General features: G+C 38.5%; 1 protein-coding gene across 6 annotated transcripts in view; it reads left to right on the top strand.

Moving 5' to 3' along the window:
- LOC106080430 (peripheral plasma membrane protein CASK) overlaps window positions 1-25,670 on the top strand; it is a 328,101-nt gene that overhangs the window by 265,025 nt on the left and 37,406 nt on the right. For all 6 annotated transcript variants that reach the window (XM_013241817.2, XM_013241815.2, XM_013241816.2 and 3 more), the window contains 3 exons: window positions 14,639-14,824; window positions 23,153-23,317; window positions 23,514-23,582. In XM_013241817.2, coding sequence (XP_013097271.1) covers window positions 14,639-14,824; window positions 23,153-23,317; window positions 23,514-23,582 — 420 coding nt within the window. The remainder of the gene's footprint in view (window positions 1-14,638; window positions 14,825-23,152; window positions 23,318-23,513; window positions 23,583-25,670) is intronic.

The following is a 25,670-nucleotide window of genomic DNA, read 5'->3' as shown; positions in this document are numbered from 1 at the left end:
TAGTGTAGGTCGGTTGGGATTGTACATGGGCCAAATCAGTCCATGTTTTGATATAGCTGCCATATAAACCGATCTTGGATCTTGACTTCTTTAGCCTCTAGAGGGCGCAATTCTTATCCGATTAAAATGAAATTTAACACGACGTGTTTTGGTGTCACTTCCAATAACTGTGCTAAGCATGGTTCAAATCGGTTCATAACCTGATATAGCTGCCATATAAACCGATCTTGGGTCTTGACTTCTTGAGCCTCTAGAGGTCGAAATTCTCGTCCGATTTGACTGAAGTTTTGCACGTAGTGTTTTGGTTCACTTCCAACAACTTTGTTAAGTATGATTTAAATCGGTTCATAATCTGGTATAGCTGTCATATAAACCGATTTTGTATATTGACTTCTTGAGCCAATAGAGAGCGCAATTCTCATTCGATTTGACTGAAATTTTGCATGAGGTGTTTTGTTACGACTTCCAATTACTGTGCTTAGTATGGCGCAAAAAGGATACATAACCTTATATAACTGCCATATAAACCGATCTGGGATCTTGACTTCTTGAGCCTTTAGAGGGCTTCTTGAGCTTCTAGAGGGCTCATTTCTTGTCCGACTTGAATGAAATTTTGCACATAGTGTTTTGGTATCACTTCCAACAACTGTGTTAAGTTTGATTCAAATCAGTTCATTATATGGTACAGCCGTCATACAAATCCATCTTGGATCTTGACTTCTTGAGCCAATAGAGGGCGCAATTCTCATGCGATTTCGCTGAAATTTTGCATGAGTGTTTTGTTATGACTTCCAATAACTGTGCTTGGTATGGCGCAAATCGATACATGACCTGATATAACTGCCATATAAACCTATCTGGGATCTTGACTTCTTGAGCCTCTAGAGGGCTTCTTAAACCTCTAGAGGGCGCAATTCTCATCCGATTTGGCTGAAATTTTGGACGTGGTGTTTTGGTATTGCTTCCAATAACTGTGCGCAAACCTAATATAGCTGCCATATAAACCGATCTGGGATTTTGACTTCTTGAGCCTCTAGAGGGCGCAATTCTCATCCGATTTGGCAGAAATTTTGTACAACGGCTTCTCTCATGACCTTCAACATACGTGTCTTATATGGTCTGAATCGATCAATAGCTTGATACAGCTCCCATATAAACCCATCTCCCGATTCTGCTTCTTGAGCCCCTACAAGGCGCAATTCTTATCCGAATGAACTGAAATATTACACAATGACTTTTACAATGTTTAGCATTCATTTATGGTCCGAATCGGACTATAGCTTGATTAAGCTCCAATAGCATAACAGTTCTTATTCAATATTCATTGTTAAACTTAAAAGAGATACCGCGCATAGAAGTCGATAAATGCGATTCATGGTGGAGGGTATATAAGATTCAGCCCGGCCGAACTTAGCGCTCTTACTTGTTTTTTTCTTGCAACATCTTCGGCAACATTCGCCTCGGTACATATTTAGTAAAAAATTTATGAATTAGAAAATTGGGTCCATAGAATGGGATACTGTGGCAGTCATATGAATAGTGTGATGTTCCCCCATTAACTCTGCTTGGTCCCTCGAGAAATACATTCAATCGGTCCCATTGTATGCGCACTTTTTATACCCTATACCACTACTGTGGTAGAGGGTATTATAGATTTGTGCATTTGTTTACAACGCTAAGAAGGAGAAGAGCTAGACCCATCGATAAGTATACGGATCGGCTTAGAATCACTTCCCGATTCTATTTAGCTATGTCCGCCTGTCTGTTTGTCCATGTATTCTTGTAATCAAGGTACAAGTCGCATTTGTTGTCCGATTTTGACAAAATTTTGCACAAGTGTAATTTTTGGTCCAGGGACGACGATTTTGAAAAAATCGGTCCAGATTTAGATAAAGCTCCCATATATATCTTTCATCCGATGTGCCCTTTCAAAGCTGTAGGAGCCACAATTTTTGTGCGAACTCTACCAAATTTGGCACGAAGTGCTTTTTGTGATGTCCCAATATGTGTACAAAATTTCATCTAAATCGGTTCGTCCGATTTGACCTATTAATGCTGTAGAAGGCACAATTTTGGTCCAATCTTTGCAATATTTGGCACGAAGTGCTTTTTGTGACGTTCCAAAATGTGTGCAAAACTTCATCATAATCGATCGGATCGGATTTATATATAGCTCCCATATATATCTTTCATCCGATATGATCTTTAAAGGCTGCAGCAGGCACAATTTTGGCCCGATCTTTACAAAATTTGGCATGGAGCGTTTAATTAATATAATGTCATTACGACGATTGGCATAAATATCTTCTCAGACAGCCAGGCAGCCATTAAATTCCTTGAGAACGTACTTCTGAACACAAAAACCGCCCTCGACTGTCGCTGTTCTCTCAACGAGATGGCTGAACAGTGTAAAATTCACCTGTTCTGGATGCCGGGCCACAGAGATATCCCAGGGAATTATAAAGTGGATGAACTTGCGACACCAGGAACTACCCTACACATTCCAGGGATACTGGAATCTGTGAGTATGCCTCTAGCAACATGTAAACTAAGTTTTCAGGACCAGGCCCGAAGGGCAAGGAATTATAGGTGGTCACAAAGAGGGGGCTGTGGGCGTTCCAAAACCATGTGTCCTAATCCAGACTTGAAGAGGTCTTGCTGTCATTGGCTAGAACAGGCGTCTCAGTCATTGTGTCCGTCATGACAGGTCAATGACTAATCGGAAAACATACTGACAGACTGAAGGCTGCCAGCAACGACTTTTGCAGAAGCTGTGAGGACATCAAAGAAGAAGAGACTATAGAACACCTTCTGTGTGTGTGTCTCGCACTAGTTTTTAGAAGGAGTTTCTTTTTAGATTGTCATTTCTTTGAAAACCTGTCTGATTTTGCGGATGTGAACACTCGCAAGTTATTGGGCTTTTTAAAGCGATCTGGATGGTTCAGTGGTAGAAACTAGAAGGCATCTTCCTTCTTCTGTTCCTGTCGAAAAGTGCCCCGGTAGCCGAGCTGGTAGCTTGCTTGGATTACTAGAGCGGGAGTCGTGGGTTCTAGTTTCACCAAAAGCCTTGGTCTGTCGCTACTGTGGTATCACAATGATCTTTAAACCTAACCTACATCTATCGAACATTGAAGTAAGGGTTGGAGTCAATGCTTACAAATAACAAAACACTACGGACATAATTACGAGAATAACAACAAATAACAATGATGAAATTCTAGGAAATACTAAATAGAAATAATGTGTGATGACGTAATAAGAAACCCGTTACAATTTGAAATTTAAATTAACAGAAATTTCACTAAATTGACCTAAAAAATAATAAGTCCCAACTGTAATAATATCTAATATTAAGCTGATTTCGTATGTCCGACCATCCATCGTGTTGGATTTTGTTTTTCATGGCGGAATTCTATATGTACCCGCTTACCTATTTTAGCAGCAATGGAAATAACTAAACTATTATTTCAAATGAAATCCTTCATTTAACATAATAAATGTATAACGATCATGTTTCTTATTTATGAACCCTTTGCCATGGATTACTTACCCACCAGCAGCAGCAGCACCGGCACCAGAAGTAGCAGCTGTGATTTATGTTCACTACAGCAGATATTGTCGTTTCCTTCATTTGCAAGACGTGAGGGAGTAAAGTGTAGTGAATGTCGCCTACGGGTTACAGTGGCACCATAGTTTTCCCCGTTACCAAAATAGAAAAGAAAGTGGTGGGTTGATGATGGCCTTAGGGGCCTGCAATAGTGGTGAGTGGTGAGAACATGTGCTTTTTGTATTGTATTACCGTCACCCACGCCCTTTGCCACACCAGAAAGCTGGCTTTGTTGCTGTTGCTGTTGCTGCATTTCGCATCCATCTACGTCCACATCCACATCCACTTTACCCTCATACATATGTTAATAAATAAAAAAATAAGTGTATTTAACAGCAGAATGTTGTGATGCATGAAAAGAGCTTTCGAGGCATTGGGAGCAGCTGCTGCTGATGCTGTTTTGTTTTAGTTGGAATCTTTTCTTGGCTTGGAGAGTGGGTGTGTATGAGTTGGAAACGCATGCTGCCAGGCTTTTGCATTGCTTGGTGTGCCTCAATGTGATGTATGAGAAAGCTTTCTCCACATTCCAGGCTATGCTGTCAAAGTGTTTTGTTTTTGAAGGATATTCAGGAGTACGAAGGAAGCGCATGCTTTGCCCATGCCCTGTGTGTACTGTTTAGATGGTGCTCTTTTATGCTCAGGGCTTTCAATCGTTGTACAGCTATACATCCAGTCACCCAGACATAGAAGGCAGGATATCAAACGAAAACAACAACAGCAACAGCAACAGCAAAAATGACGGTTATGTTGCAGTAAAGCATATACACTTAAAGAAATAACTTTTCAGTTTCAAGTTGCACTTTAAGTTATGTTAGCTTAAAGATTATAAGAAAGTAAATGTGAAATCAAGTGAGGTTTGTTCCAAACAAAATTGAGTTATGTTCATATCAGCACATGGAAACTTTTCAGATAAGATAAAAACAATTGAAGTATTTACCATAGAAGCAGACCTTTGGTTTTAAAACCTCGAAATGTCGATTTGTGATCGTCTTAACCTTCCAACTCAATCTAGCCATTTCGGTCCGTCTGTCGGAATCACAATAGGGTTTTCCCGAAAAACGTTTCCGATTGCAACATTGCACATATACTTCTTGGTTTTATCGGCCGTTGCTGGCTATCCCCGACTTGCCCAACTTGTTTAGCCTTAAGAAATGCTAAACATGTTGGGCAAGTTAAGAAATGCCTATAAATATCCGATTGGAGGCCACCGTAACGCAGAGGGTAGCATGTCCGCCTATGACGTTGAACGGCTGGGTTCGAATCCTGGCGAGAGCATCAGAAAAAATTGTTAACGGTACTTTTCCCCTCCTAATGCTGGCAACATATTTTAAATTCCGCTGTTAAATAGTACGTACGCGTTTGTGCGAGTAGTTAATTTGGTGGCCAAAACAAAAATTAGGTCCAAAAACCTTTTGCAAAAGACCAAGGATAATAAAGTGCTGCTTTGATAGTGAAGGTGATAGTGGCAGCGACGCGTACACACATTTTTTTGAAAAATCATCACGTTTTTTTCATATTTTTTACATTTTGCACAAATTCATTGGACATATCAAAAATAAATTTTAACCGGTGTCCAATGTCGCCTTTTGTCAACGAGAACTCTTTGTTATATGTGAGACAGTCCGGGTTTCGACCTAACTACAGCTGCGTTACTGCCTTGGCAGAGGTCATTTAGAGGATCAGGGTCAATTTGGAGAATGACAAGATAAATTTCCTTGTTCTTCTTGAACATTCGAAGGCATTTGACACTGTGGATCATTCCTTGTTATGTGACAAGATGAGACATTCATCGCATTCAGTCCCTCAGTTATAAGTCTTCTGTATCGTCGCCTCTTCTTGTTCTAAAAGGTGTTCTTCAGGGATCAATTCTGGGTCCTCTTCTCTTTTCATTTTACAGTAATGACTTGGCGAGTCAATTGTCTTATTGTGATGTATTGTCTTACGCTGACGATGTCTTCTGTATCGGCGCCTCTGCTTGTTCTAAAAGGTGTTCCTCAGGGATCAATTCTGGGTCCTCTTCTCTTCTCCTCTTCTTCATTGTACAGTAATGACTTGGCGAGCCAATTGTCTTATTGTGAGGTATAGTCTGACGCTGACGATATACAGATATATATCGGCGGTCCGAGGGATGAGATTGCTGAAAAGATACGTCTGCTTACTCAGTATCTGTCAAGAGTCAGCACGTGGGCGAAAGCCAATGACCTGTGTCTCAACCCTGTAAAGTTCAAATGTGTTGTTATCAGAAACAGGATGTCTCGTTTTTCATGTCATGTCGGTATATTCATTAACGACGTTAGATTGGAAATCGTTCCTCATGCAAAGAACTTGGGCGTGGTTATTACCAGCACTCTGACTTGAAGTAATCATTACGACTCTGTCGTTGGCCAGAGATATTCAAAATTGCATGTTCTCTGGGCCACTCAGTCGGTTACTCCGCTGGGGGTTAGGTCTCTCTTGGCAAAGACTTATCTTGTTCCTGACATTCTCTACGGCTGTGAGTTGTTTGCTAATTGCCACTTGGCAACGCCTTTTTTAATAGGTTCGGTTCCTAGAAGCTTTCGTTTTTTCCTGGATTAGCAGAAATGTATGCCTTTCAACTAATTTTATTTTGTGTCAATTTTATGCAGAATTAATGGTTGTGGGTTTCAAGGATTCGTCCCGAGCAAGTTTTTACTTGTTTTCATGTTTGTTTGCTCATTGAAGTTTTGGGGTTGAGACGGCTTCCCAGGTCCATGATTTCGCAGTTTGATGTCAAATTCGTATTCTACTCCTAAATACCTTTCATGCTAATCCAAAGCTTCCCCGATTTTTCTGTCCATATGGTGATGTTTGAGGCTCCTAGGGCTTTAATATCATATTTTCACCCTAGAGGTGTAAAAGTCAGTTTCATATTTTTGAGTCAGTATAAGGGGGCAAATATGGATCAACTTAAATCAAATCATCCATCCTTGAGATGGGTCCTTTTGAACATTGTCATAAGGAAATGGGATTGTCTTCCAGCTTCAAATTTATTGATGCCAGGGTTAAATCCCGGTGGTTATCCTCTCCTAGTGCTGTCGACATTAGTGAGGTAATTACTATAGAATTTCACCCGTGTGAACTTCTCTACTAATTGGTGTCGTTCTGCGTCACACTGTTCGGACTCGGCAGTAAAAAGGAAGTCCCTTATCAATTGGCTTAAACTTGTATCGGACAGCAGTTATTATTATGAGGAAGTATTTTTGCTGTTCCTTAATATAATGTTTAGGGAAAAATTTCCAATTACCACGTAAGATTATTTTTATCCATTTTCTGTTTTTTTGAGTGTATTGAGTTGTTGCCTTTGGCCATATTGCTGATGTGGTGTGTTTGTTCTTATTTCAATGAGAGTTGATTCTTCCTTTATATGCCATGCAATGTGTAAGCAAAAAGCAATAAAATTAAACTATCTTCCCTCCACCACTTACAACAACGACGGTAACGACAACCAGTGAACGTTTTTGCTGTGCGTCTTCTCCAGCTTCAGCCCCTAATGGTGCAAAGAGAAAGTTTTGAGTGTGTGTGTGTGTGTTTTGGCCTAAAGTGGCGGTAAATATAACCAGGACAAACCAAAAATTCATGTTCCTCTTCATTACACAAACTTTTCTAGTTGACGCACCAGCAACACCCGAAAAGCGACAGCGATAACCAAAAACGCACATTTAGTAAGGGCAGAACCGCAGCGGCCTGCATAGCACAGAGCCTAGCTCTAATGGATTATTCAGGATATCAGCATTGAAAGGCTGCAACGACCCGACCCAACTACATAAAATGGTGTGGTGTTGTGGTTTGCCGTTCCATTCTACTGTGATGGACGACAAGGGCAAAAACATGGCATATTTAACAGCTCCAACTCGGAAGCATAATCAAATCATGAATTATATTACTGCGGCAAATGGCAACGCCGGGCCAGCGACAACGCCAACCAACAACAGGCAGAAAGCAGAACGACTCCAGCATCGAAACAAATAGGAAGTTAAGAAAAAGCAACAGAAAAGTTGAAGCATAAAACAGGCAACAAACACAACGGACAGAAGACAGCAGACAGCGGATAACGGATAACGGCATACTACTACAGCGCACATACTGGCTGGCAACAACATCACTTATCCACTTCCACATCCGCAGCTGTTCATATCCTTGCAGCGAGCAGCAACAACCACACGCAGTCAGATTTAGAGTCACAGCCACAGCATCGGACCCACTGGCAAAGTTTTAGCATTAAGGATACATTTAATTGCCGGCCGCATTCTCACACAAACGTCACGGAATCCTGCCGCATTGGCAGCCGGAACGGACGAACGCAAAAGAAAAGTTTTGTTAGTTTGTTGAAGGCCCTTCCGACTATTATAGACCATAATTTATTAAATTAACCAGCGAAACGACGCACAAACAGACGGACGGACGAACTGACGATCACATAAAGTTTCGGCAGACGGTGATTAAGTTTAGTGTTCTTCTGGGAAACTTTTTCTCCCGCCGCTTTTAGGTTCAAAATGCGCTTGGCCCATCGTGTGGCAAATGTGTCGCCTAAATTTGCCAAGAGGAGAAATTTCTTTATTAAAACCGCAGTGGTGGCATTAATGCGGTTATAAAGCAACTACTAACGAGACATATCCTGTTTAACTCTACGCTTCAAATGAATCGCAAGCAAAACGAGTGGAGACAATAAAACAGCAGCAACAACAAGCCAGCCCGTTTGTTTGGTAAATATACAAATAAACAAGCCGGGGGCCAATCAAATTGCGGGCAATCAAGCCACTACAAACTGGACCTCAAACAACAAACCGAAGAAGCGAGCACAAAAACAAAACACCGATCAAAGGGATGACCCCTGCCGCCCACAGCCGCAAATGAAATAGCTGTGCGCTCTTTTTCTAATGAGCAGAGAAAGGGTTCAAATGTAAATCTACCGCACCACCCAACCGCGTATTCTGAATCATGCTGAGAGCCCAACACATTGGCGGCAAAGTGTTGTTGTTCAGCGAATTTAGTGAAGCAGATGCCTAATTTTGCCAGCACCCCCTTCCAGCAAATACTTTGGTGAAACCGCAGAGGCAGATTTCACCTCTACCCCCCGATAGGGTATCGACTGAAATGGTGGCAATTTCTGGAGCAGTTATAATTGAAGCGCAACCTCTGTTACCGGGCCATGAATGTTGCTACACTCTATGAATTATAATCAAGTGTTGCCTAACCAGAACAAACAGCAGCACTATCTATGCGATGGCCACAACTGCTGGTGATGTCTGCATGTTTGTGTGTCTCACTTCCGTTTCCCGTCGCTATCATTAAGCGTTGTGTAGTGAGCGGGCGTGTGTGCATGATCGAAGTCAAATCAAACAAAACAAGAACGGCAAAATTTTTGTGGTTTCTTCTCTCTAAATGACTTTGGTGGAATTCAAAAATTTACACTGGCCAAATAGAAGTATGATTTATGTGAGTGTATAGAAAATAAAATGTAATTTTTCTTATATATATTTCAACCTAATGGATGTAAAAGCTTAGCCGGTGCCTGCCATTAACACTTCGAGCAACCATTCATAATTCATTAGAATTGAGAAGAGAATACAAGAAATTTTGAATTATGTTTTTTGTGGCCATACAAAAGCTAGCGAGCCACCTCCACAGGACATTGGCATTATGGCAACATGTTTCAATAGCTCTCTCTCTCTCTCTCTTCGCCCCTGCCTATATGTGTGTGTATGGGAATGTGTTTGTGTGTGTATTTTAAGTCGCAAAATAAACAAAAAAAATCAAAATTTTAAATGAGGCCGCAAAGAAAACATGCGAAACAGAACCCTTGATGCCGCCATCAAAAACCCGCAAAAAAAACACGCAAACGAACAAAGAACAGGGATAAGGATAAGGAGTAGGAGAATAAAAACGAATTTGATGATATAGTGTGGACCTCATGATATTCATGCTCCATAAATTCCAAGTACTGGGACCTCTACTCCCCGTTCGTTGACAGTTTTATGTGAATTATTTCTACAAGCACATAAATTATTATTACCATTCAAGTGCTTCAAAGCTTAGCGCTTAATGTTTAAATTTAATTTTAGTTATGCTTCAAAACCTCTTTGTGGTTGTGAGTATTTGTGTGTGTGTGTGGGTGTGTGTTCAGAAGCCATAAATACATTAATACTTTAAAAGGTTTCCCTAAAGCTATTGTGACTTAACTGGCAATAGTTGGTGGTTAGGTGCTGGTTATTAGATTTTTAATAAAATCGAATTTAAGTTTTTTCCATTGGTGAAATACAGAAATGCCACACAATTTTATGAACATTAAAAAACTGCACTTGAACTAAAAGTTTATAGGAAATAAAAAATATAATTCCGATAAGGACTATGGAAATGACATAAAAATTAAATCATAGCAAAAATCTTAAAAGGAAATATACACCAAATATACAAAATTTTAAACTAAAATTCCATCGCAGTACAAGAAAAATAGATTTTCGCTTTTGTTATCGTCTACGTGGCTGTTTGTTAATCAATTTATCTTAGTGTGATTTGTGTTGTTCAGAATATCCTAACTTTCCGTTGGAAGCTAGAGGTAACATACAATGCCCTGTTTTTTAAAAACGTTTTATTATACCCAACACCATAGGATGGGGCCACCTCGAAATATTAATCTGCGACCCTTACTTTACTTTACTTTAATTAGCTACGACAGAACATTTGTTCCACTAGCCGAACGTAGAAGAGCGTTCCAAGCGCCTCGATCTTCTGCGCTCATTCTACAATCACTGACGCCATAAAGTATATATTCTTGGTCACCCACTTATGGCCATTTACCTATACTTCTTATTGATGTAGGTCGTTGGGGATTGCAGATGGGTTATAACAAGTCCGTCGACTTTACTTCGTGGGTTCCTAGAAGCCTTACGGCTCCAAATAGCTTTGATTGTTGGTTGATTTGGCACAAACAAATGCTTCTAGTGGCTGGTTAACAATGTAAGGAGCGGTTCATCGTATATCAGTGTGAACTTGACAACAGTTTTTGTCATCTACTCTGTATATCATGAATTTGCGTAAACTGATTCTTATATGAAATTTGCCGGAATGGTGCTACAGCTCTGGAAGCAGTTTTAGGCTATTACAAATTGTAATATTTAATATTCACCTCCCTACTCCCAAAACAGACATGTTGAGAGATTATGTTAATATGCGATTCGAATGAAAGATATATTGGAGTAAACTGTACCAGAGACGTTCCGAATTCTTTAAGTTTCATATTAATCAATTAATCGCAAGGATTAGCATTATCCTGAACGCCTAGGTTCGAATCTTAGCGAAAACAATAAAAAACATTTTTTTTTTGTGGTTATCCCCTCCAAATGCTGGGGACATTTGTGAGGCACTATGCCGAAAGAGTTGTCGTACTGTGGCATGTCGTTCGACTCGTCTATAAAAAGTAGACCCCTTATTATTGAGCTTAAACTGGACAGCGGACAGCGCTCAAGCTTATGTGAGAAGTTTGCCACTGTTCCTTAATGGGATGTTCATGGGAAAATTTCCATTTGCAAATATTTCACCCTATACCAGCAAGAAGGTATATATTGGGTTGCCCAAAAAGTAATTGCGGATTTTTTAAAAGAAAGTAAATGAATATTTTATAAAACTTAGAATGAACTTTAATCAAATATACTTTTTTTTACACTTTATTTCTAAAGCAAGCTGAAAGTAACAGCTGATAACTGACAGAAGAAAGAATGCAATTACAGAGTCATAAGCTGTGAAAAAATTTGTCAACGCCGACTATATGAAAAATCCGCAATTACTTTTTGGGCAACCCAATATTTACATACATCCCAGTTGTCCAGCCAGTAACAAACTGGCACCATCATCTATAGTTCAATAGCTAACTTTTAAAGACAATTTTGTCTCTGCAGTTCCATTTTACGCAAAATTCCAAGAAATGTTAAAAGAAATCAATTTCGAAACTAGTGTGCTGTAATTAACAGAAGTTCTGGTTCCAGAGTCAACTAGTAACGTCAATGGCAAATTCATGTTAAATTCGCCAATTGTTTACACTAAGAGTAAAAGTAAAAAGTGGAACCAGTTCTGAATACTTTGAGACTTATGAATAAATAGGTTTAGAACTAGCGGCCTGGACTAATGGGATGATTTAACGAAATCCGTGTGTCCTTAATGGGATGTTCATGTCCGTCTGTCTGGGCGTAATCACGCTACAGCCTTCAAAAATTAAGACATTTAGTAATGTTCGGTTAGGTTCCTTTCTTTACAGACATAGGATTTTGACCCCATAAAAGGCACATTTATTACTAGACTTTGCTAAAATATTAAAAAGGTAATTTTCCCAAGCCCATTGGTGTCTTTGCAAAATATGATTCCAATGATACAATATTTAGGAGCAGCTGCCATCGATCTCGCGGTATAGTTTCTTAAGGCCACAACTGGCGCATTTGCAAGTCGACTTCGCTGATGTCAGTTGTATTAAGCCTCCCGATATCCGACTTGAATATGGTCCGGAACGGGTCATATTTGAATATAGACAGATATGCCGATTGAGGATCTTAAACCAGATTTCATAAATATGGTCTCGATCGGTCCATGTTTAGATCTTTTGATATAGGGTATAAAAGCCATTATACGCGCATTTATTATTCGATTTTTTTTAGCCTCCCGACATTCAATCCGAATATGGTTCAAATCGGCCCATGTTAAGATGTAGGTGCCATATAGAACAATATGCCTATTTAGGGTCTTAAGCCCATTACAGGCGTATTTATTTCCCGATTATGATGAAATTCAGAGCAGTGAGTTGTATATAGCTTTCCGACATCCGAAGTGAATATGGCACAGTCTTGGTTTTGGGAATTTAAGTCCACAAAAGACTCTTTTATTATGGGATTTGGCTAAAATTTAGAACAGTGTGTTGCACTTGCCATCCCGATATCCTAACCTAGTACGCTCCACATGCGATCATACTCAGAGGCTTCTTAGTCCATAGAAGACGCATTAATTACCTGATTCCGTTGAAATTTAAAATTTTGACTTGTATAAGGCTACTCGGCATCAAATATGATCCAAATCGGCCCGTATTTGGATATAACTATGCACTTATACAAATAATTATAATAAAAATAAAAGTGTTTTTAGACGTGGGACAGGCGTTTGACAAAGATTGGCATCAAGGGCTCTTAACCAAACTTCACAACGATGTTCCAAAGGAATACTATGAAATTTTGCAGTCCTACATAACAAACCGCTACTTTCGAGTAGAAATAGAAAATAAGTATTCAAAATTGAAACCAATACAGGCTTAAGTACCTTAGGGGAGTGTCATAGGCTCTGTTTTATACCTTCTTTACACCAGAGATATCCCAAAGCTCCCTGATGCAACAATTGCAACATTTGCCGATGACAATGCAATTCTTACGACTGCCAATACTGAAACTGAAGCTACAAATAAACTTCAAGCAGCTTTGTCAAATATTTTATTTTTGATAAACAAATGAAGAATGAATCTTAACAAAAATAAGTCAATCCACATACTGTTCAAAAACAAGGAGCCTCGTTATTTGCCATTGTATCTGAATGATAAAGTAATACCATTCGCAAACACAGCCAAATATTTGGGAATGACCCTAGACACAAAAATTAAATGCAAAGAGCACATGCAGAAAAAAAAATAAGGAAATAAAATTCTCCAGGTTGTACTGAATGCTAGTTGACAATAGATTATCGATTCAAAATAAACTTCTTTTGTATAATGAAAAGATCAAACCAATATGGACCTACGGAATATAGATTTGGGGTTGCGCTGCCAAGAATGAAGTAGAAAAGATCAAAAAAACTCAAAATTTAATACTTCGTACCATAGCTAATGAACCTTGGTACATACGAAACACAGACCGAGAGACTTAGGAGTGAGGACAATATCGGAAAAAATATCCATCCACGCCCTAAAACATGCGAACAAAATACTGAAGCTACAAATCAACTTCAAGCAGCTCATTCCAAATATTTTTATACCCTACACCATTACTGTGGTACAGGGTATTATAACTTAATGAATTAGTTTGTAACACCCAAAAGGAAGAGAGATAGACCCATTAATAAGTATACCGATCGATCCAGAATCACTTTATGGATCTCTCTACTCCCCATTCTTTAGTCACGTTAACTCTGACTTAAACCATATTTTTCGAAACTATCCAGTCACCAGAAGACTCCAAAGAACTACTCAGTTCAGCGATTCTAAATTTAAGGGAATTCCACTGACTGTAATTGTTTTTTCTATCGTATTACAGCTATGCGGTTTTCACTGTATATCTGTATAGATTATTTAATTTTTTTTTCTTCCCAAAATGTACAGTGTTTATTTATTTTCTTTTAATTTTTTTCTCAATAAATCTAAATCTCCATTTGATTTTTTATGAAGATAGTTAGATAGTTTCTACGCAAACAACTGAAATCGTTCATGTATTTAACTTTGCACCATAATGTCTAAATAATTAGTCTTTGGTTTTTCTTGCATGTCAACAATCATTTCAACCACTTATCTCAGTACTTCTTGCCGGATATTGGTTTGGTCATTACTTCCTTCGGGCGTTTTGTACAGAAATAGAAAAAAAACCAACAAAACCGGAAAGAATGCGCAGCCCAGCAGTTGTCAAAAGAATACGGCATGGGAAAAAAGAAAAATCGCCACTAATGTGATGTGGTGATCTGTGGGTGACATTTGTCTTAGTTTCCTGATTAGTTTTTCCTCATTGGATTTTCTCTCTCATTTAAATGTTCTGCCTTTTTCTGGCCCAGAGTGCTCAAAAAAAACATAGAAATTTGTCACAATTGTTGTTTGTTATTTTTGTTTTCTTTTTTGTTGTTATTGTACTTGTCACTCCTTGATTTCTTTATGGATTTCCTAATATATGCCCAACTTGTTATGGTCGTTCTCCATTTAATGATTTGTTTCTTCCTAAAAATTGCTTACTAATGTTTCAATTATCCATCCTGTTTTCTCTCTCTTCCCATAAATAGGCCTTGTTGCATACTCATGACGTTGTGGCGCGCGATGTATATGGGGAGGAGGCATTGCGGGTGACACCACCGCCTATGCCCCTCTATTGTAATGGTGAAGATTTAGATAATACCGATGCCGGTGAATTACAACATGTGACCAGAGTACGATTGGTGCAGTTCCAAAAGAATACAGATGAGCCAATGGTAAGTAATCTCCAAGTGTATACAGCATAAAGTGTCAAACCAAATTATTTCGCATACTATTTAAATAAAATGCATGGATTAGATGTGTTAGAGGAGGCAACAACTGATGCTCCTTTGTATAAAACTAAATCGCATCGAAAGTTAGGATTGTCATTGGAATATGTGAAATCAATTCAGAGTCCAATTGCCGACTTGACCCCAAACAAATTGAAAATGCGAAAAATTAAAATGAAATAATTAAAAAAGTGAGAGGGCAAATAAAAACACAAAAATAAATAAACTATGGGTTCTCAATAATTAAAATAGTTCAGGGGTAAATATTACCTTCCGGTATGCTTGTTTATTTTGGTGAGTTTTCAAACGCGGGTTTCTTGTTCTTTTGCACTTAACAAATAAATATCAATAGCCCTATCTTGGCTTGATGACTAGAGATGGGCGATGGGTAAATATCCAAAAGGTATTTACCCGGTAAATTGGGTAAATACCCGGGTATCTACCCATTTATACCCAAAAGCGGGGTATTTATAATTTTGCAGATGTCTTGCGTATAAAGAAATTTTTCACAAAATTGTTGATGATTTCGTATTCTTTGTATGTAAACCTAACCTTCTGATCTCATAAAACCGGATTTAAGTTATATATAGCCGCTATATAGACCGATTTCCAGGCTTAAAGTCTTGAGGCAATAAATTGGTAATTTTTCATCCGATTTCGATGAAAATTGGCAAAGTAAGTTCTTGTAGACCCCTATTCATTTCTGTGAAGTTCAGTTTAGATCGGACTATATTTGTATATAGTTGGCCTTAGATCGTCCACCCGATCTCCCGATATATGGTATTGAAACCATAAAAGATCCTTTTATTACCCGAATTCGATTAAATTTTGGCAGAGTGTGTTCTGGTAGACCCCTACCCATTGCTGTCAAGTGTGGTACAGATCGGACCATATGTGGATATAGCTGCCAAATATTCGTTTTATAAGGGAGCTATATCAGGTTATAGACCGATTTGGACCGTACTCGACACAGTTGTTGTAAGTCATAACAAAACTCAAGATTCGAAATTTCAGCCAAATCGGACAAAAATTGTAGCTTCCAGGGGGCTCAAGAAATCAAATCGGGTGATCGTTTTATATGGGAGCTATATCAGGTTATAAACCGATTTAGAACATACTCGACACAGTTGTTGTAAGTCATAGCGAAACCAAGATCGGTTTATATGACAGCTATATCAGGTTATGGACCGATTTCAACCATACTTGGCCATGGACCTATTTGAACCATACTTGGCACAGTTGTTGGTAATCATAACAGAATACACCACGCTTAAATTCAGTGGCTTCCAGGGGCTCAAGAATTCAAATCGGGAAATCGGTTTATATTGGAGCTATATCTAAATCTGAACCGATATGGCCCAATTGCAATCCCCAATGACCTACATCAATATTAAGTTTCTTTGCAAAATTTTAAGCGCATATCTTTGCGTGTTCGACTGTTATCGTGATTTCGACAGACGGACGGACGTACATGGCTAAATCGACTCAGAACGTCGACACTTTCAAGACTTTATGGGATCTTTGACGAATATTTCGAGGTGTTACAAACGGAATGACTAGATAAGTATACCCCATCCTATAGTGGTGGATGCAAATGCAATTTTATCAATTTATTTTATTTTAATATTGGGGCGGATATATTCGTCTCGAAGGACCCAATGTAGTATAGGCGCCTTAAATATCAAAGACAGATTCAAGGGTCTTATAAATCACTGCTAGATGTCAGACCCTGGAATTCGTCTTTGGCTATAAAGGTGCCCATACTAAATTTTCTTCTTTTCTAACTTCCTTGTAAACTTGACTTGAACGGATTGCATTTTAAAATGCATGTAAAATTAAATCTAAATAAGTAAAAAGGCATTAAGTTCGGCCGGGCCGAACTTTGGATACCCACCACCTAAATGCATTTTTAATAAAACTTAGAATGAACTTTAATCAAATATACATTTTTTACACTTTTTTTCTAAAGCAAGCTAAAAGTAACAGCTGATATCTGACAGAAGAAAGAACGCAATTACAGAGTCACAAGCTGTGAAAAAATTTGTCAACGCCGACTATATGAAAAAACCGCAATTACTTTTTGGGCAACCCAATATTTCAAATTTCAACAAAATCGGGTAATAAATAAAGCTTTTATGAGCTTCAGACCCTTAACCGGCATATCGGTCTGTATGACAGCTATATCTAAATACAGTCTGATATTTACCATATTTGGGTCGAATGGCTGGTGGCCTAAAACTACGCACTGTTTCAGCGAAATGTGATAAAAAATAAAGTTTTAATGGGCTTCAGACCCTTTATCGGAAGATCGGTCTGTATTGCACCTATATCTAAATAAAGTCCGATCCAACCCATATTAGGGGCGTATGTTGAAAGACCTCAAACTACCCACAGTTGCAAATTTCAGCGAAATCCGTTAATAAATAGGGCTTTTTTGGGCTTCAGAGCCTTTATCTGGAGATCGGTCTATATGGCTGCTATATCTAAATATAGTCCGTTCTGAACCATATTTAAGTCCTACGTTAGGAGGCCTAAAACTATTCACTGTTTTAAATTTCAGCGAAATCGGATAAAAAATAGGGTTTTTATGGGCTTCAGACCCTTTATCGGGAGATCGGTCTAAATAGGCCCCCTATCCTACGTTGGTGAAAAGTGCCCTCATGAACACAGATATTAAAAATGTTGGACTTTGGCTTAGAGTCATATAGACCCTTCAATTCTGAGTATAATGTAAGTAACATCTCCTTTTACAAAAAGCTGACTCTTTAACAATAAATGTCTAAAATTCTCAGTTGTAGAAAATCGTTTAAAAATCCCTGTAACTTTCAATATAAATTAAAACAATGGATGTTTACCAGCATTATGAGATGTTAGGTTAGATAAGAGTGGCAGTCCTTTACAGACTCACTCACCAAGACTTCTAGCGGGAATCGAACCCACGACCCCAGCACTGGAAATCCAAGCACGCTACCAACTCGGCAACCGGGGCGCCCATTATGAGATGTTAGAAGATTAGGGCAACATATCCTAGTAGTCATCTATGGGTCACGATATATGATTTAGGCGGCAATGCCGAACTAAGCTACTACCCCGTTCATAACTACCACTATACTCTTCAACATTGATCTATCATAATCAGTCTGGGTTCAAAGTTCTAGGAGCACATTGTGCCAAAATTAAACTTCTCTGCCACCACGCATAAATCAATAGCGGTATTGATTCTAAAGAATTCGGGACTAAGATGAAAAAAGCCCGACCACGCAAAACTGTTGAAATCTGGTGTCTGTGTATTTTATTTTAATTTTTCAAAAAAACCTGTGGGAGTAATTATTTAAAGATTCGACTTTATTTTAGATTCGATTTAAGATTAAATTTGTGGCATATAATAGTTTTATCATTAACCCAATCTTAATAAGAAAATAATATTTTGGACAGTTAACCAACATTACATCTCTAAACGCCAAGCAAGAAAATTTCAAGTTTGTTTTTTTTTTTCTCAAGTTTTAAGAATGAACTCCTCTACAAGTCAAAATATTCCCAGGTGGAGCATAAAAATCCTAAGCAGACATGACTTAAGATGATGGCCTTAGCTGCTTATTATATAAAACCAGAGAAATTAATATTTTATGCAGAAACTTTTGAAATGATTAGTTTGTTACAGAACATGACAGCGATTTGGTTCACATACCAAAATGATTGAAATTGCTGGGCGAATTGTGAATCCAAGTCATTTTTACAAAAGCTGACTTGTTTTGTTGGCTGCTATTTTTTTGCTTTGTGGCTTTGAATAAATCTGAAATCTGTCCCGAGGCCAATTCAAAGTAAACAGATAAGTTTACACTTCATTTGATAAATGTTCATTGCCTGCAGTTATGCTCCCATATCTAAGTGCTTAACAAACCATTTAAGCACTTAATCATTTGTTCGATGTCATCATCCAGCAAACTCGTTCTCTTGCTCCCTCTCTCTCTCCCTAGATACCCTTAGGGAAGTTTATTTAGATTAAAAGTTTGTTTATTTAGTTTTGGAGTAAATAATGGAAATTGTTCACCCTGTCACTTGGAGTTTTTACTCAACAGTAGATGGATGGATGGATGGACTAGTCAAATGTAAAACTGACAGTATGGTAAGACTTGAGCAAACTAGGTAGAAGGAAGTACTACATAACAATAATTTATTATAATATTGGGTACAACGTTTAGATGTTTTTCTTAGAATTAAAAAAAGTACATATTAGAATATAGCAAAAACTTCGCTTTTGTTTAGAGAAATAAAGAGATTATGAAATTTCGAGAACTTTCCACAGCTGGATACACAATTAGAGTGATTTTTAAACAGAAAAGTTTAAAAGTGAATAGAGTACGCATGGCAAAATTTTTGTGTTTTGCATTCTTGAGCAGAGAAAGGTATTTGGAAGTAAATTAGGTATCTGACAACCAAATTCGTTGTCAAGTGTAGGGTTGGTCGTCAGAATCAAACCCAAACAGTTCAGGCGATGGTCATGAGGCCTAAAATGGTCATGGGGTCTAAAATCAATGTTGTAAAAATAGGTACCAAACTCTTTATACAAACCGGCGTGATTAACATAAATGTGCCATTAGCTTTCAACCGATCTTTTTAGCTACATTTGGCAGAAGAATTCAACGGAAGTGCGGAAGTGGATTTTTCATCTTCGGCAATCCTTATAGTAATCCGTAGACTACTTTAAGAAATTCAAAAATGCCATCAGCATTAGTGAGGAGAAACAACAGTTGAAATTGTTTTTTTTTTTTTTATTGTAGGTCGGTTGGGATTGTAAATGGGCTATATGGGTCTATGTTTTGATATAGCTGCCATATAAACCGATCTTGAGCCACTATCTGATTTGTCTGAATTTTTGCATGAGGTGTTTTGCTATGACTTCCAACAACTGTGCCAAGTATGGTCAAAATCGGTCCTGACATAGCTCCCATATAAACCGATATCCCGATTTTACTTCTTGAGCCACTATAGGATGCAATTTGTATCTGTTTTGGCCGATATTTCGCTCAATGACATATATTTTCGTCTCCAACAGCCATACCAAGTATGGCTCTAATCGGTTCATAACTTGGTATAGCTTCAATAGCATTCTTCTTCCTTTAATTGGCTATGACAGAACATTTGTTCCACTAGCCGAACGTAGAATAGCGTTCCAAGCGCATCGATCTTATGCGCTCATTCCCAAATCTCTGACACCAAGTTTCGAGGTGTCTCCCACCACTTGATCTTTCCATCGGGCTTTTGGTCTTCCCGGTTTGCGTGTACCACCGTGTTTGCCTTCAAAAGTCTTCTTTGCTGGAGCTTCTTCATCCATTCGTACAACATGACCTAGCCAACGCAGCCGTTGTATTTTGATGCGTGTAACTATGCTATAGGGCTCCCCGGTAGCCGAGTTGGTAGCGTACTTGGATTACCAGTGCAGGGGTCGTGAGTTCGATTCTCGCCAGAAGCCTTGGTCTGTTGCTACTGTTGTATCACAATGGACCTTAAAAATTGTCTAAGTGAGTCTGTAAAGGACTGCCACTTTTACCTAACCTATCTCTGCTATCGTCGTTATACAGCTCGTGGTTCATATGTCGTCTATATTCTCCATTGACGCAATGACGTCCATACTAAGAATCTTTCTCTCAAATACTACAAGCACTGCCTTAACGCAAACTGGTCCATACGAAGAATCTTTCTCTCAAATACTTCAAGCACTGCCTCATCTGCTTTAATCCATGCCTTAGAACCATATAAGAACACGGGTAGTATCAGTGTCTGGTATAGTGTAATCGTCGTCTGTCGAGAGGTGGCCTTGTTTCTAAACTGCTTACTAAGTCCAAAGTAGCATCTGTTTGCCAGTATTATTCTTCACTTTATCTCGAAACTGGTGTCATTCGTTTCGGTTATGGCGGTTTCGAGGAAGATAAAGTTGTTGACTACCTCAATATGGTTTCCAACTATCTCCATTTTCGTTATCTGCTCGGTTGTACAAGGCGTTTTGGGAGTTTGAAACCATCCATTTCGTCTTATCTCCATTTACTGCCAGACCCATTTTCACTGACTCTCTTTTGATTCATTCAAAGGCAGCAGTTACTACTTCCGGTGTCCGACCTATGATATCGATGTCGTCGGCATAGGCGAGTAGCATGTGTTCTCTGTGATTAGTGTGCCATATCTATTTACATCTGCATATCGTATAATCTTCTCCAGCAGAATATTAAAGAGATCGCACGATAGGCTGTTTTCTTGTCTGAAACCTTAATGGTTCGGAGAGATTCTTTCCTATTCCTACTGAGGAACGCGTATCAGCAAGTGTCATCCTGTAGAGTCTTATTAATTTTGCAGGGATACCAAACTCAGACGTGGCTCGAAATACCTCTGAACGCAAAGGAGTATCGAAAACGGCTTTGTAGTCAACAAAGAGATGGTAGTTGTTGATTTGTACTTCTCGGGTCTTTTCCAGGATTTGGCGCAGTGTGAATATCTGGTCTAGGGTGGATTTAGCAGGTCTAAAGCTGCATTGATAGCGCCCAATTATCTCATTGACTTTTGGTTTAAATCTTTCACACAGTATGCTCGAGAGTATCTTGTATGGGAGGGGGAGGAGACTTATTTCTCTTTAGTTGGCATATTCCGTCTTATCTCCTTTCTTGTGCATGGGACATAGTGTGTTTAGGTTCTAATCGTCGAGTATGCGCTTTTCTAGCCAGATTGCACAGATAAGCTAATGCGTACGCCTTATCTGCGTGTCGGATCCGGTCTTAATTAGTTCAGCGGGTAACCCGCCGGCTCCTGCTGCCTTGTTATTCTTCAGTAGGGTCACTGCTACATGGACCTCATTCTGACTAGGATGTAAACATTCTATACCATCATCATTGATTTGTTATGCGGTATTCTTTTCGTCGCCAACGTCGGACACTAGCAGTTGGGTAAAATGCTCTTTCCATATGCTCAGCATACTATCTGTGTCAGTTACCAGATTTCCTTTTCTTCCAATAGCATAGCAATTCTTTTCCATAAACCTTTGTTTTCCTATATAGATATAAGAAATAACTGTCACAAAAGGGTGAAATATTCATAAGAAATTATTTTATGGCTGTTGAAGTTTGTAACAAATATTTTTTTAAATGTATAAGAAGGTCGCTATAAGCAAGCTAAGCAAGATTATAAACCATTTTTTGATCAAACTTGTCCACGAACATAAAAGTTCTGACAGAACTAAATTTGAAAGTTTTTAGATGAAACATACACGCCCTCTAGGTACTAAAGAAGTCACCTCCGTTGGATGGTGGTATACTAATTTTGCCATTCCGTAGATAACACCTCGACATATTTGTCTAGCAACCAAAATCATGTATAGTATATTCGTAATCATCATGACATAAATAAATCGATCTTGCTCTGTCCATCCATTTGTGCGTCCCAAGCATGCTTACTTTCGAAAGAGTGGAGCTAGCCTCTCAAAGTTTTGCACTAACATATCTTATTGGTATAGGTCGGTTGGGATAGTAAATAGGCCATATATAGCTCACATATAAACCGATCTTCCGATCTGACGTCTCAAAGTGATGCATTGTTCCGCATTCAACACTCCAACGGCCATAAATTGATGTAGCTCCTATTTAAGCCCATATCGTTACTTAAAAGCAGAGAGTTATTAAGATTTGAACCGGCCGAACTTTATGCGCTTTCACTTGCCATTTATTAGTTTTTAAAATTGAATGGAATGTTATGTTCATTCTTTCGCAATACCAAAAAGCAACATAATTTTAATTACATAGATGTTATGAAGACTTTTCCAAATACTACGAGTATGGCAATTTTGTGTGTAGAATATTGAATGCCCTCCTAATCGTCTGCCTTGTTCTGCAATGCTGTTTTACTTCTTTCGTGCCAGGAGCGTTTATTAAATTCTTCTTAAGTTAATAAAAATATTTCTGTGGAATTTGATACCACATTATGGGCATTGTTGTTGTTGTTGGTTTTTCTGCTGTTATCTATTCATTCTTGGGAATGAATGAAGACCTTATTTTGTGAAATATTTCTCCGGCAGTACTTTATTTACTATCATCTCTGCCCAAACCACTTGAATTGTTTGGTTACCTGCGTAGAACCTTAACAATATTTAATTTCCGTTCTTGCCTCCGGTGTGCTCCTGGTAAGAGCTGTAGTGCTTGCTGTTTTTTTAAGAATGTTTCCTTTTAATTCATTTTTATCATCTTGGTGTTTTTCTTCTTCTTCTTTTTCCTTTTCATTGCCTTCCTGCAGGGTATCACATTAAAGATGACCGAAGATGGACGTTGCCTGGTGGCGCGCATTATGCACGGTGGCATGATACATCGACAGGCAACGCTGCATGTTGGCGATGAGATACGTGAAATCAATGGCCAGTCAGTGCAGAACCAATCCGTGGGGCAATTGCAACGAATGCTGGTAAGTACATAGTACGCTGTGTTGGAGAAACTTCAAAAAAGCCAAGGACAATGGTTGCTGCTGGAGGTTACAGCAAATAAAAGAATTCTTAGAGATTTAATATTTGCTATTTACTCCAGCATGTTTGTGCCCGTCAACTTTATTTGCTCGAATGGCAATCATTATTCTTGTCTCCCTCTCTTTTCTCTCTTTGCAGCGTGAGGCACGCGGTTCTGTTACCTTTAAAATAGTTCCTTCTTATAGAAGTGCTCCTCCTCCATGCGAGGTAATTATAACTGATGATTACGACAATGATGGCGACAACGGCAACACAAATAAATGAGATTTTATTTCTTTGTTTGCTGTTGTTTCGCCTCGTTGTCCCCATCCATGTATTTGCTATTCTTAATTTTGTTTTTTTTTAATTCTTTTTGATTTTTTGTGTTTTATTACGCCATATACACTGAGTATTTCTCTGTACTTTTGTATGCACTCTTATGTTGTTTGATTTCTTACAATGATACTGTGTTGTTGTATTTTTTTATTACTTGCGCTCTTGCTCTCTTATACTCACTGTTGGTGTCACCTTGCATTTTAAGTTCCGCTTTGTGTGTATGCATGTGTGAGTGGGCACTCCTCGTTATAATGCAAACAATCCCATTGTACGGTCATGCTTAATGCCCAGCAAGTACGATAGTCGTTGACTAAAGTCTGTATGGTCGTTGTATGATCGCCGTGAGAAGTGCTTGCTGCTGCCTAGCCTTGTCTTACGTTTTTGCTTCTTTAAAGTGTTTTTCCATGTAATGCGTTTGTCTTCTTTTCAAGAGTGCGAGTGTGTGTGTGTGTGTGCGTGTGCGCGCAAATGTGTTTGAGAGCCTGTGCTGTGCGTTTGTGTCGTGTACGTGCACTATTTTTAAATTTTAAATTAACTTTTTTATCCCTCTGATGATGTTGTTGTTGTTGCCTTGAACAAAGCTGGATGGATGCTCGCTCCATCCATCCCCATATACCGCACACCGGGCAGCAACATCAACACGAACCAGACACACACCAGCACGAATAATAACAAACGACAATGGCAATAATAGTAGCAGCAACAGCAACAACACTAAAAAAACAATGTCACAAAATAAGTGTGTGCGGAAGCGCATCATCTCTTCATTGTTATCGTTTTGTTGCCCGTTGATGGGATATTGTTGGCTTATGTTTTTTTTTTACGTGTAGTTTGTGTGTGTATATTTTTTTCATTTGTATTGTTGCTACTTTATTTTGTTGCACATTAAAGGGTGTTGTTCCACGAAGGTGATTTGATTTGATTTTTTTTATTTCAATTTCCACAAACGAATCTATGCGATACGTGAAGTTTAACGGATTTGATAGACAAAAAAAAACATGGCATTGAAGCAAAAGCACGTTCACCCTTCCATGGGATTAGTTTGCCAATGTTGTTGTGCATGAAAGCACGTCGGCTTTTATGTTCAGTTTTTTGTTTTTCGTTATAACTATTTTAAAAATGAGATAAAGTGGTTTTTTTTACTTAAAACTATGGAGTCTGCTATTGATTTCATTGGCCATAGCTATTTTAGGAGATTTTATATTCGGAGGTAAAAATAAAAATAAAATTAAAAATATCAATTAAGTTATTTGAGATCAATTACTTCCACTAAATATTCACCAAATACATTTTTCATATAATAAAATAAGTTCGTGCATCATTGAAACCTTTTTCGTTTCCAGTTTCTTAGTCTGTGGTTTCATTGGCCAACTCTGTCGTTTTGAAGTGTCATAATTTTGCCCAATTCATAAAGAAGCCACAGTCGTTTGCTTGTTTTTATACCCACCACCGAGGGATGGGAGCATATTCATTTTGTCATTTCGTTTGCAAGACATCGAAATATCCTTTTCCGAACCTATAAAGTATATATATTCTTGATCAGCGTAAAAATCTAAGACGATCTAGTCTGTCCGTCTGTCGGTTAAAATCACGCTACAGTCTTTGAAAATAGAGATATTAAGCTGAAACTTTGCACAGATTCTTTTTTTGCCCATAAGCAGGTTAAGTTCGAAGATGGGATATCGGATTATATCTTGATATAGCCTCCATATAGATCGATCCGCCGATTTATGCCGATTTGGGGTCCAAGGCCCATAAAAACCACATTAATTATCCGATTTTGCTGAAATTCAGGACAGCGAGTTGTATTATTCCCTTCGACATCCTTCTTCAATTTGGCTCAGATCGGTCTAGACTTGGATATAGCTGTGATATAGATCGATCTGTCGATTTAAGGTTTTGTGCCCATAAATGCCACATTTATTATCCGATTTTGCTGAAATTCAGGACAGTGAGTTGTATTAGGACCTTCGCCATCCT

The sequence above is a fragment of the Stomoxys calcitrans genome, chromosome 2 (assembly GCF_963082655.1).
Source record: "Stomoxys calcitrans chromosome 2, idStoCalc2.1, whole genome shotgun sequence".
NCBI lineage: Eukaryota > Metazoa > Arthropoda > Insecta > Diptera > Muscidae > Stomoxys > Stomoxys calcitrans.
Note: the sequence above shows the minus strand (reverse complement) of the source record. Positions and strands in the feature narration are given on the sequence as shown.